This window comes from Artibeus jamaicensis, unplaced genomic scaffold, assembly GCF_021234435.1.
Source record: "Artibeus jamaicensis isolate MK-2021 breed Jamaican fruit bat unplaced genomic scaffold, CSHL_Jam_final contig_685, whole genome shotgun sequence".
In the NCBI taxonomy this organism is placed as follows: domain Eukaryota; kingdom Metazoa; phylum Chordata; class Mammalia; order Chiroptera; family Phyllostomidae; genus Artibeus; species Artibeus jamaicensis.
In genome coordinates this window covers 15,682,545-15,695,406 of record NW_026521924.1, presented here as the reverse complement: position 1 = coordinate 15,695,406, position 12,862 = coordinate 15,682,545, and the positions used below count along the sequence as shown (strand labels likewise).

At 42.8% G+C, this 12,862-nt stretch overlaps 1 protein-coding gene across 3 annotated transcripts in view; it reads right to left on the bottom strand.

The window, feature by feature from the left end:
• Positions 1-12,862, bottom strand: part of TM9SF4 (transmembrane 9 superfamily member 4) — a 69,203-nt gene extending 56,341 nt beyond the window's left edge. Inside the window, exon 1 of one of the 3 annotated variants that reach the window (XM_037143201.2) lies at positions 12,712-12,862. In XM_037143201.2, the coding sequence (XP_036999096.1) occupies positions 12,712-12,726 (15 nt within the window). In that variant the 5' untranslated portion in view covers positions 12,727-12,862. The remainder of the gene's footprint in view (positions 1-12,711) is intronic. The other 2 variants (XM_053671114.1, XM_037143202.2) reach the window with 2 other exon arrangements.

Below are 12,862 nucleotides of genomic sequence, written 5' to 3'. Positions count from 1 at the left end.
TAATCCTGCTGGTCTGGTCTTGGGATCACACTTTGAGAACCACTGGGGAAGCAGAAAAAGCACAGGCTTTGAGGACCACGCATGCAAAACCTAAACCCATCACTTTCTAGATGTGTGACTTTGGGCAAGATTTTTCTTTTTAAACTGAGTTTTGGGTTTATTTGTAAAATAGGAATATAATACTTAACTCATGGCAGGGCAGTAAATGGTGGTTAAGGATCAAATAAAGTATCCATAAAGCCCTTGGCACAGAGCAGGTGCTTGATAAGGCACAGGGGCCTCGTCCTGGGTGCAGTGGAAGGCAGGACCAATGAATACACTGAAAGGAGGAAGACACAGGCTCAATCTAAGGGACCTTCAGACCAGAGAGCAAGGTCCAGCCAAGGAAAAGGCCATGACCATGAGTGAATCAGACCACGGAAGGAAGTGAAAGATCCTCTTACCCTAGCGAGAAAGGTGAACCAGAAGCTTATGACCACCCTTGAAACTCAAGAAATTCATGATTTCCTTGAAAATATGGGACACTGTATCAACTCTAGCAACCTAAAGGTAGAACAAAACAAGGGCAAAGTTCCACCTAGAGTTGGTTTGATGAAGACATTTTTTGAAAAACCTCAGGGGTCAAGTAGTCCAGGAGTCCAGAAAGAGGAAGTGATGTTACCTGTGGTCACATAGCAAGTTATCTGCAGTGAAGAAAGGCCAGCAGCCCCAGACCTGACACAGCAGGATGACCAGAGGTTTGCCAACAGAGTGTGAGCTACGGGACACCGGGGCAGTCCGCGGTCACGATTAGAAGTGTCCAAAGAAAAACCATGTGCCACAGATTGAGTGCTTTTTTGTCTCCCTTTACTAGCCCTCCCTAATTCTTTTCTCCTCTGATTCTTTGTCGGCCTTGTCCCTCCCCCAATTCAATGCTTTTCTACTAATAAACAAACCACTGTAGTCAGTCTGGTATTTATCCTTTACTTCAGGATTACTTTGAAAAGAACAGCAAAAGTGGACCAGTTCTACTAAAATACAGTGCAGAGCTATCCAAACTGTTTGGTACTGGAGAGGGTAGACAAGACTTTAATGTAAAAATTGAAATAGAAGTTGTATTGGAAGAAAATATTAATATACATATACTTTTAAACAATCTTGACATGGAAAGTTTTCTAAGAATGAAACAAGCATGTACAAAAGTCAGAAAAAGGCATAAAAAGAAAAGGAAACTACAAATATTGTTAATGAACACAGTTTTGAAAAATCCTTAACAAAACACTAGCAAATCCAGCGACACAATAAAAAGTGACCAACTGGGGTTTATCCCAGGAATGCAAGGTTAGCTTAATATCTAGAAATCCATTAATGTAATAGACCATATAAGTAGAAAAAAGGGAAAAAAATCACACAATTATCACAACCAATGAAGTAAAAGCACTCGGCAAAGTCCAACACACATTCGTGATAAAAACTCTCAACAAACCAGAAACAGAAAGCGAGTTCCTCAACCAGAAAAAGGCAACTACCAAAAACTCACACCCAACGTCACGCTTAGTGGTGAAAGGCTGAATGTTTCTGCCTAAGATGAGGAACAAAGCAAGGGTGTCCACTCTTGCCATTTCTATTCAACACTGTTTATAAATGCAACTAATGTGTACTAAAGCAAATTAATTAATTAATTAATTAAAGGCATGCAGATTAAAAAGAAGTAAAAGTGCTTTTATTTGCAGATCACATATCTTGTATCTAGGAAAGACTAAGGAATCCACAAAACAATTACCAGAACTAATAAGTTGAGCAAGGTCATAGATTACAAGAGCAATATATAAAAATTAATTGTATTCCTACATACTAACAACAAGCAACAAAAAATAAAGAAAACAGTTCCACTTATAATAGTTTCAAAAGGAATACAACATTTAGGACTAAAAATTTTTAAAGGATTTGTATACTAAAAATTACAAAACATTTCTAACAGAAATGAAAGATCACCCAAACTGGAGAGACATTCTATGTTCGTGGGTTGGAAAACTTGGTATTTAGGACGGCCATTCTCCCCAACCTGATCTGCAGCTTCAATGCAATCCCTATGAAAATCCCAGCAGACTTTTTTGTAGAAACTTACAAGATGACTCTAAAATTTGTGTATAAATCCAAAGCGTCCAGAACATCCAAAACAACTCTTAAAAAAGAACAAAATTGGCCCTGGCTGGTGTAGCTCAGTGGATTGAGCGCAGGCTGCAAACCAAATGGTAACCCATTTGATTCCCAGTCAGGGCACATGCCTGGGTTGTGGGCCACATGCCCAGAAAGGGGTGCATGAGAGGCAACCACACATTGATGTGTCTCTTCTTCCCTTCCCCCTCTCTAAAAATACATAAATAAAATCTTAAAACAAACAAACAACATCAAAAACCCAAAGCAAAATTGGAGGATTTATACTTCCCAATTTCTAAGCTTATTATAAAGCTACAGTAATCAAGACAGTGTGGTAAGGATAAGCATAAAGATCAATAAAACAGAATGAAAAGTCCAGAAGTAAGTTTTTACTTTTCGAGTAAACTGACTTTCAACAAAGTTACCAAGGCAATTCAACTGGAAAAGGATAGTCTTTTCAACAAATGGTACTTGGACAACTGAGAGGCCATGTGCAAAAGGAACCTCATACCATACACAAAAGTTAACTCAAAATGGATCACAGACTTAAACAGAAAACCTAAAACTATAAAACTTTTGCCCTGGCTGGTGTGGCTCAGTGGACTGAGCACCAGCCTGTGAACCAAACGGTTGCTGGTTCGATCCCCAGTCACGGCACAGGCTTGGGTTGCAGGCCACGTCCCCAGGGCGGGCATGCAAGAGGCAACCACGAATTGATGTTTCTCTCCCCCCTCTCCCTTTCTCTAAAAATAAATAAATAAAATCTTAAAACAAAAACAACTATAAAACTTCTAGAAGAAAAGCTAGGAGAAAATTTTTACAACCTTAGGTTAGGTAAAGATTTCTTAGATACAATATCAAAGGCACAATCTACATTTTAACAACTGATAAATAGGATTTCATCAAAATTTATAACTTTACACTTCAAAAAATAGTAAGAAAATGAAAGACAGGCCACAGACTAGGAGAAGAATCTTTGTAATTACACATCTGGATAGGAGACTTGTATCCAGAATATACACACACTCTTCCAACAGAATAGTAAGACAAACAATCCACTTTTTAAAATGGATTGTTAAAACTGTCTGTACAGACATTTCACCAAAGGTATAGAAATGGCTAATAAGCCCATGAGAAGATATTCAGTGCCTTCTGTCACAGGGGCAATGCAAACCAAAACCACATGAAGCACTGCCACACACCCACTAGGATGGCTAACCTCAAAAACAGAGACGAGTGTGGATGAAGATGTGGAGAAACCAAACGCCCTCACGTACTTTGGGGAATGTAAAATGGTATAGCCACTTTGGAAAGTTTGGAGTATCTTTAAAAAGTTAGACATGAACTTACCACACTACCCAGCATGTCCAGTCTTAGGCATTTACCCAAGAGAAAAGGACGTACATGCCTGTACAAAGGCCTGTACATGAGTGTTCCTAACAACTTTGATCACACCAGTCCAAAACTGGAAACAATCTGAACACCCGTCAGCTGGTGAATAGCTACACAAAATGTAGTATAATCACAGAATGAAACACTATTTAGCAATAAAAAAGGAGCAGACTACCAACTCACATTACTACACAATGACCTTAAGTAAAAGTCAGATGCAAAAGTCTACATACTGTAAGATTCCATTTATGTGAAATGTCGAGAAAAGGTCAATCTATAGAGACATAAGGTGGATCAGTGGTTGGTTGGCTGGCTGTGGGAGAAGGGACAGTCCCCAAGTGTCAACCCCCTGACTACAAGGGAACTTGCTGGGGTGGTGAGAGAAATGTTATAAAACTTTGTGTCGCTGTGATCATGGTTGAATAAATCTACGTACTTACTAAAAATTATTCTACTACACATGCGAAATAGTAATTCCATGGTGTTAAATAATAGCTTCACAAACCTGAAGAAAAAAAACTGCTAAGGGAGGTACAGATGAAACACGTTTGGCAATACAATGGTAATTCCTGAGGTTGGGTGATGGGTCTGGGCTTAATTATACGATTTCTTTTACTTTTGTGTATGTTAGAAATTTTTACAATTTTAATAGGCATTTTTATGTGCATAAAAATGTTTTGGAGAAATAGTTTTTACGAAATCAAAATTACCTCTGTTGAAGAAATTGGGGATAGCTGAGTGACTTTCTTTTCATTTATTGCTTTTTTATACTAGCTTTTGCATGTACATGGATCACTCATATTCAGAATATTTACATTTTAAGGTGAAGAATATGGGCTGCCTCTGGAAATATTTCGGCAAAGATACACAGAAAATGGGAGTTACAAGGCGGAACAATGCAGAGGGGATGCTGCAAGCAGGTGTGTGGGTAGCCAGATCAGATCAGCAACTCTCCACCTCAGGCAGGATGTTGCAAACCCCGCTGACAAGCTTGTAAAATCCACAGAGCTTGCTTCCAAGAAAAATGCTACAAAATGCAGAGTCCAGTGTACAAGTCCAGGAGGTCTGAGGACTTAGAAGTTCATGGGCCCCTGCTAACACCCCTGTACTGGATACCATTTCAAGCTTTTTGTAATTCTTTCTTCTTCAAAAAAGTGTTTGTTTGTTTATTTTATTTATTTATTTTCTTTTGAGAGGGGAAAGGAGGGAAACATCAATGTGTGAGAGATAGATACTTCAACTGGTTGCCTCTCACATGCCTCCAACTAGGCACCCGGCCAGCAACCCAGGCATGTGCCCAGACTGGGAATCGAACCGGCAACCCTTCAGTTCACAGGATGGCACTCAATGCACTGAGCCACACCAGCCAGAGCGACTTTTTGTAATTCTTTACCTTTGCAGCCTAGTAGATGATGTCTGACTCACAGTTCATTTCTGTAAGGAAGTTAGGGAGTTAGGGAGTAGCAAAGTACCCACTTCTTGGGAAATTTCATTGCATTAGCCTTTCATTTTTAATTGATCGCCACAGGAACGCTCATGTGAGGTTCAGTCTGAAAAGTCAATTAAGTATTGAGCGAACATCTTTTGTATGTTCAGCGTCCTAACAGATGTGAACAAGTCCATTCAACATTATTTTGCTTTGCTTGGTTTCCGAGTCACCAGACGGAAGAGGCAGTATGGCGAGGAATAAGGTGATGGGGATCCAGCAGCCCTGTGCGCTGTAACCTAACACCCCACTACTGGGAAAGACGCTGAAAAGTTATAAAGCTCAAGAGACCCAAGAATCAAGGTTTTGCCTTCCTTATCTATTTTATTCTTGGGAGCCAGGTAGGCAAAAAAACAAAAACAAAAACAAAACTCTCCTAAACAGACCAGTGAAGGAGTGTTAGGAATGAAGAGTACCCCTCACTCGCCAAAGATGCACCACCAAGTTTGAAAGGTGTGAACCATTAACTTCTTCCAAAGAAAATAGGAAGTTTCCCCTGAGAACTGAAAATTATTTCATTTGCTCACATTTCTCTGTGGCTAGAAGTTAACCTTCTCTGTACCCGCTGCCTTGCAGCCTCCTTTCCTGTAAACAGTGTTACCTGGAGACACAGTCTGGCCACTCTGAACGGCTTTTCCGGTTCCTATTCCACGCCATTCCTGCTGCAAAACCAGCGCTTCCCTTAACAGTAAGCTCGATTCTTTTTTCTTCTCAAAGATATAGTGGCCATTCTGAGATCACTCAGTAATTGCTCCCCAGATTAAGGGAAAAAAACACAAAGGAAAAGGCTTTGGGGCACAGTTTGCCAACAGTTAACTGAAATCAATTACCCAATCAGCTAAAGCTCCCTAAGAATTCAACCACACATGCTGGATGGTTAATGACAACTAAAGAACACTTACCAAGCAGCCCTATGGAGCTAAAGAACTCACAGGAAAAAGAAAAACAGAATCAAATTAGCCACAGGAGAGTCTGAAAATGTAGCCTTTGTTTCAGAGCCCACAGACACAGAGTAGCTGTGAGCAGATACATAAAAAAGACTCAAAACTGTTCTCTGGGGGTAGGGAAAAAACCTGCAGCAGGCTGTGGAAATCCAATAAACAAATGACTACCCCTCACCAAGCAACAGACAACCAGACCTAAACCTTGCGGCCAGAAAGTACAGAAATAAAACTTAAATGCATTGACCTTCTCTCTCTGCCTTGAGTATTTATAAAAGAAATTCTCAGTCCAAGCAACAGGCTTAAATGGTTCACCTCTCAAAAGAGTCCAAATGTTGGAGTAGAAAAGTTGACTCTCTTTGTGCTAGGCTGTTTCATCTCATATTTCATTTAATCATCACAATAACTCTTTGAGGAGAGCATCATCCTCATTGTAAAAATAAAAAAACTTCCTGGCCAATTGGCTCAGTTGGTTAGAGCACAATACCAATACACCAAGGTTGCAGGTTCGAGTCCCAGTCAGGGCACATGTAAGAATCAACTAATGAATGCATAAATAAGGGAAAAAATAAGCTGATGTCTCTCTCTCAAATCCCTCAATATTTTAGAAAAAATAAAAAATAATAACAATAAGGAAACTGATTCAATAAGGGATGATAAAAAGTCCTGAAGCTGGATGGGGGTGATGGTCACACAACAATATGAAGGTGTCCAATGGCACTGACCTGTACATATAAAATAGTTACAACGGTCAATTTTATGTAATGTATATTTTACAAGTAGAAAAAAAGATTTTTTAAAATGGGTAACTGAGGTTTAAAGAGACAAACTGCTGAAGTCATAAAATCCGTCAGTGTCAAATTCTAGGCCAGGTCCTCAGACCAAGCCTTAGTCTCTTCTGCGAAATGGACTTTCGTAAGATGGAAGAATGAATGGATGGGCACGTGGTTAATCAACTGACGTGTAACGTGTGAAGAGAAAGTTTTTCCTCAAAGCCAGCAACACAGAGAATTACCACAAACTTTTAATAGCTTCTGAATCAGAATGTCAGAGTAGGAAAAACTTCATATGGAGACCATCTCATTTTGGGGTTGCCAATTCAATCACCTAGAGAGAGGGGTCATGCAGGTGACAAAACGGTGAAGCAGCTCAGGAGTAAGACCAGAGGGAACGAGAAAATGATGCACCGGGTCCTGCGTGCAGGACGCTGCTGATGGGAAATTTCGACCCAGATTTTGAAGAGAAAGGAAAATCTAGAATTGTGCAATCTCCCAATCATTCAACATTGACAACTCACCTGAAAACTTCTAAAGGGCCAGCCCAGCCCACTCCTGCGATTAAGTCCATGTGTGATGTGGTGCACGGATCGCCAGTTTACAGTGTTTCATGTACTCCAGGTAGAAACCAGGCCCAGAGATGTTATGGGCCCCCAGACTCCCGTCTGAATGGCCTAAAGAATTCAGTTCCAACTTGTGATTTGATTTTTTAACATAAACTTATGTTTTTATGTATAGTTGGTATATAATCTTATATTGGTTTTATTAGTTTCAGGTGTACAATATAGTGACTTGATGTTTTTGCGCCTTACACTCTGATGAGTCCACTAATTCTAGTCACTGCTCGTAAGTAGCGTTTAACGTACCTTCTGAGTACAACACCTCAGGATTTCAAACCCTCGGAGGTCTGTCAGCTCAGGCATAGGTGAGACATTGTGGTAGGAAGGCAGAGAAGGAAGCAATGACGAGGAATGAGACAGAATTGAGAAGTCTTGGGTGTCCCTAACTGTGCCCCATTTGGGAAATACCAGTGTCAGCAAATGGTCCAGTGATCAAAGCAGGTCTGGGGGTGGTAGGTGGCTCCTATCGTGGACTGTGGCCAGATGGCCCTGCTCATCCTGGGCCCTTCCCACCTTCCTGTCAGTGCCGGAGATCAAACTCAACCTTCTCAAGCATTCTGTGACCTGCATCTTTAATGATGAGATCAAAGGGGAACTTGTGTCAAGCTGTAAAAGAAACCAAGAGACAACTTAATACGATCTCTGCCTCCTCTGTGCTTCCTGCAGGGACTATGGGCACAGTCCTTTACAGGGGCTCCTCAGAGAAACATGCTGGACCCGAGGCCTGCTGTCTGCACCAGCTGCAGAGACACAACGACACAACGGCTCCCGCAGAATACGTGCGGGTGGAGCAACTCAAGAGATCAGACAGACAACACAAGAGACAAAAGCTTGGAAAGATCACAGGAACTATTATGACGGGGGAAGAAAACCAAAACCCATCTGATTTTACAGGCATATTGGCAAAAGTCACCTTAAACGTAAGTATTCTAAACCACAAAAATTTTCAACCTGGACCTGAAAAATCACCGATTCCAAACTTTGGGTGGTGATTGTAGGTGCTATGGGGGATGGGTCCAGATGGAAGATGGTACAATGGTAACGGGAAAAAATACAATAAGAGATAAACTATTAAAAGAAATAAAATTAAAAGGTTTTGAAAGAAAGTCCAAACCTTAATCTCACAAGACCTACGTGGAGACAAACCAGTAAAGCCAAACCGGTCTGCCGCACACCGCACGGTGGGCCAGCGGCAGTGCTGGGACTGGGCACAGGCTGCCGAGCCCTTCCTCTCTGGGCTCATGCCCGCCCCACACGTGAGGCCACAGGAGACAGTGACTTTCCACACACGGGACTGGTGGCAGAGTCCAGGCCTCCTGTCTCTTGTTCTAGACTCTACCATTCAGGTTCTACCACTAAAAACCGTTCCCGTGCTTCTGACTGAGCTGGCGGGCTGGGCTGGCACTGCCTCCATCTGCTCAAAGGAACCCTGAGGTCATTCAGTCCATTTCCCCATCTCCGGACTGGGTCAAACCCAAGGAACCCAAAACAGTGTGAATTGACGCAGCAATTCCACTTCTAGGTATAGACCCAAGAAAACTTCTGAAAACAACACAAAAGCTTGCAAAATAACCAGTTACTTAAAATAGCAAATAAGTGGAAACAATCACATCAACTTATAAAACAATAAAGAAAACATGGTCTATTTATACAATGAAATATTACTTGGCCATAAAAAGGAATGGTTATTAAATGCTACATTAGCTAACTTTGAAAACATTATGCTATGTAAAAAAAAGAAAAAGAAAGCCAGCCCTGGCTGGTATGGCTCAGTGGATTGAGTGCCAGCCTGCAAACCAAAGGGTCGTGGGTTCAATTCCCAGTCAGGACACATGCCTGTGTTACAGGCCCGGTCCTCAATTGGGGGCATTCAAGAGGCAACTGATCAATGTAGCTCTCACACACTGCTGTTTCTCTCCCTCTGTTTCTCCCTCCCTTCTCCCCTCTCTAAAAACAAATGACTACTCTTTGTCTAAAAACAAACAAACAAATCTTTAAGAAAAAGAGCCCTGGCTGGTGTGGCTCAGTGGATTGGATTGAGTGCCAGCCTGCAATCTAAAGAGCTGCTGATTCTCTTCCCAGTCAGGGCGCGTGTCTGGGTTGCAGGCCGAGTCCCTGATGGAAGGCACACAAGAGACAATCACACATTGATGCTTCTCTCTGTCTTTCTCCCTCCCTTCCCTTCTCTCTAAAAGTAAAATAAAATCTTTAAAAAAAGAAAAAGAAAGCCATATACTAAACACCACATAGCATATGATTCCATTTACATGAAATGTCCAGAATAGGCAAATCTATACAGACAGAAAGTAAATTAGTGGCTGTGGGGGGCGGGAGAGGGGGCGTGCGGGAAGAGACTGCTAATGGGTTTCTTTTTTGGGGTGAACATGTTCTGGAAGAAGATAGTGGTGAAGGTTGCACAACTGTGACTATACCAAAACCCACCAAACAGTATACTTTAAAGGGCAAATTTTATGGTACTAAGATGATAACAATAAAAAAAGGAAAAAAGACAAAACCCAAAACAGTATGAACAATGACGTGTGAGAGAAGTACACAGAATTTTATTCTCCAAATGGAGGTTTCTAAACTCCTGAGATGTATACAAATGTACTCAATGGACATTTCCCAAGTTCCACCCCAGTAACAATCCCCAAAGCATATTTCACATGTTCAGTATTTCCATAAAGAGTGAGATATGAGCCTGCCTCTCACCCCTGACCCAGTTAGATCAATTTGGTATCCTGGAACTTTAGAGAGTCCTCTAAACCCAGCACAGGAGGAAGGCAGGAAAACCAGAGAGAACTTCAGTTATACCAACTCCAGTCCTGCAGGTTCAAGAAAACACCCACTGTGCTAACACAGGTGGCAGCCCAACCCTTGGGGAAGAAGGGCTGCTCTCTAAAAAAAGGGAGAGGGAAAAGCCCACACACTACAACTTGAAACTTGCACCCACACCCCTACTTTCAAAACAAAAGAACAAACCCCAAACCCAGCCTGTTCCCACGGTCACTGAGTCCACTAGCTCAGTTCCGCTTTGGCTGCATGACTTGCCTCAGAAACCCACGCACCCCAAAGCGGACCCACACACACGCTTACATCCCCAGTGGTTGTGAAACAGCCCATTTATAAGAGGGTGTGGGGACTGCTCTGAGTTCCGTGTAATAGTGTTTGACACAGACCAAATCCCAGTCTATCTGTGACCCCACTTGGCCTATTACACATATTCTCCTGTAATAAACTTGCTTCCCCACCTTTTCATTACTGCATCAAACATGCAGTTTTTTGTGTGCACTCTTTACACTGACCTCTGTGGGTCACTGTGTGTATTACATCTTCAGTTTCTTAAAACCAGTTCCTATATTCATTTCACTTACCACTGACATTATCTTGTTCATGTATTTGTTTACTTGTTCTCTCCCTCCTCAGACTAGAAAAGCTCCACAAGGGTGGACCTTGACCCTCTAATTCGCAACTACATTCCTAGGCCTCGGCATAGAACAGCACACAAATAGTTGATGATTACATAAAAGTTGTTGATTACAGAAATATGTGTTGCTAACTTATTACTTCTTTAAAACCCCTGAACAGGGCAGGAATTTCCCAGTGCAATTCTATAAATGCCTCTTGACATAACTTTTTCCCTACGGCAAGAGAGGGTGTGCCCTTTCCTAGGTTCTTGCACCATCCTTGTTCTGAATGTGGTTTCAACATGCCACTTGTGGGATTTTTCTCCATTCATGGTTCAGACTGGCCTGACAGCACAGAAATCAAGCAAGGCTGTGAAATCTCTTTTACCTAACCCTGTTCTAAATAAGGAAGCCCTCATTAAACAAAAAGGATAAGTCATCAGGTGGTTAAGAGGAGGAGGGAAACTCGTTATCAGCCAATAACCTACCCTTGTTTGGAGAAAACCAACACCAAAGAATTTAAACAAGAAGCTTCCTTCATTACAGTCAAATGTCACTTCCTTTTCTCTGTCTTCATTGGCATTTGCTCCCAGAATAAAATTATCAGCTAAGGAAGCAACATACAGGAAGACCTAAAAAATCACTCTGAATTAAAAGACTTCAATTTGCTCTGGCTGGTGTGGCTCAGTGGATGAGTGCCAGCCTGCAAACCAAAGAGTCTGCAGTTCGATTCCCAGTCAGGGCAGATGCCTGGGTTCTGGGGCCAGGTCCCCAGCAGGGGGCGAACGAGGGACAATATACATTGATGTTTCTCTCCCTCTCCTTCCTTCCCCCTGCCTAAAAAATAAATAAACAAAATCTTTTAAAAAAATGACTTCAATTTTTACAAGCAGAATTGGTTTGAATTCTGCTTTTATGAGCAGAATGAGGTTCTGAATGAAAGGCCATCCCTTCAGAGATCTACTTCCAGGGTTTTGTAGGAGAAGCCAACAAGTTCTGACTCACTTTTCAGGCACACCGCACCCTTATCCACACAGGGTTTCTCCTACAAGGACTTCATCCTAAAGAGCTCCATGCTAATAAACGTTCATCCCTAACAGCCTATGAGGCCCTGCAGGGACATGGAAAGGGGAGACAGCCAGAGGGGGTAGTATAGTGGTTTTAAAAATGTAGTGCAGACCACCTCCATCATAATCACTGGAGTGCTGGTAAAACTGCGGATCCCTGGGCATCACCTAGCCCTAAGAAATTAGAATCTTTACGAGAGGGGCTCAGGAAACTGCATTTTCAACACACCTATCTTAGCCTTATGAAATGTGAGAACCAGTGTAGAGGCAGGGAGTTGACAGGAAAAATAGAGACAGGTCCGGGGATAAAAGATGGGGTAGGAGTGGATAAGGCTCCGGGATAACGGCAGTCGAGACCGGTGTGCAGTGGGAACAGGTGAGGGTGGAGGTGAGGACGGGGCTCGGGAAAAGATCTGAGACACGTCTTGGGGTTGGGAGGCTGGTCAGGGGTGAGGTCTCATCCATGGACTGGTCAGGATAGTGGGGAGGCGGAGAGAGCAGGGTCTGGACGTGAGAGGGAGGAGCGAGGGCGGTAAAAATAGGGGCCTCCTCGTAGGGGTAGGGTTGGGAAATGAAAATTGTTAAATAGAGGTCACAGAAGGCGGAGACCAAAGCAGGAATGGGAACTGGCTGAGGCAGTAGCCGAAACCTTTCTTTTCTCAGACCCAGTGCCTCCCTTAAAACTCCAGGCCTTGACAAGCTTGAGTGGGGGCCGATGCCAGAGAGGGGAATTTTGGGAGACACAAGCCCAGTCAAGGACGTCCCTCAGGCCTCATCTAGGGGTTCCGGCGGTGGCTCGGGGCAGGCATGCGGTGCCGGAAGGTCCTGAGATCCCCGAGAGAACTCCGCTCCAGCTACGGATCCCGGAGTCTCCTTCACTCACCATCGCAGCCGCCATCTTGGATCCACGTGTCGCCGTGATGACGTCAGCGGAAGTAGTGTTTCCCTAGTTACGGACTTAAACACTGCAAAGTGCCGCCAGACTTCAGCAGCTCCTGTAGTTGCGGTCAGCAGGGGCAAAGTACTCCTAGCTC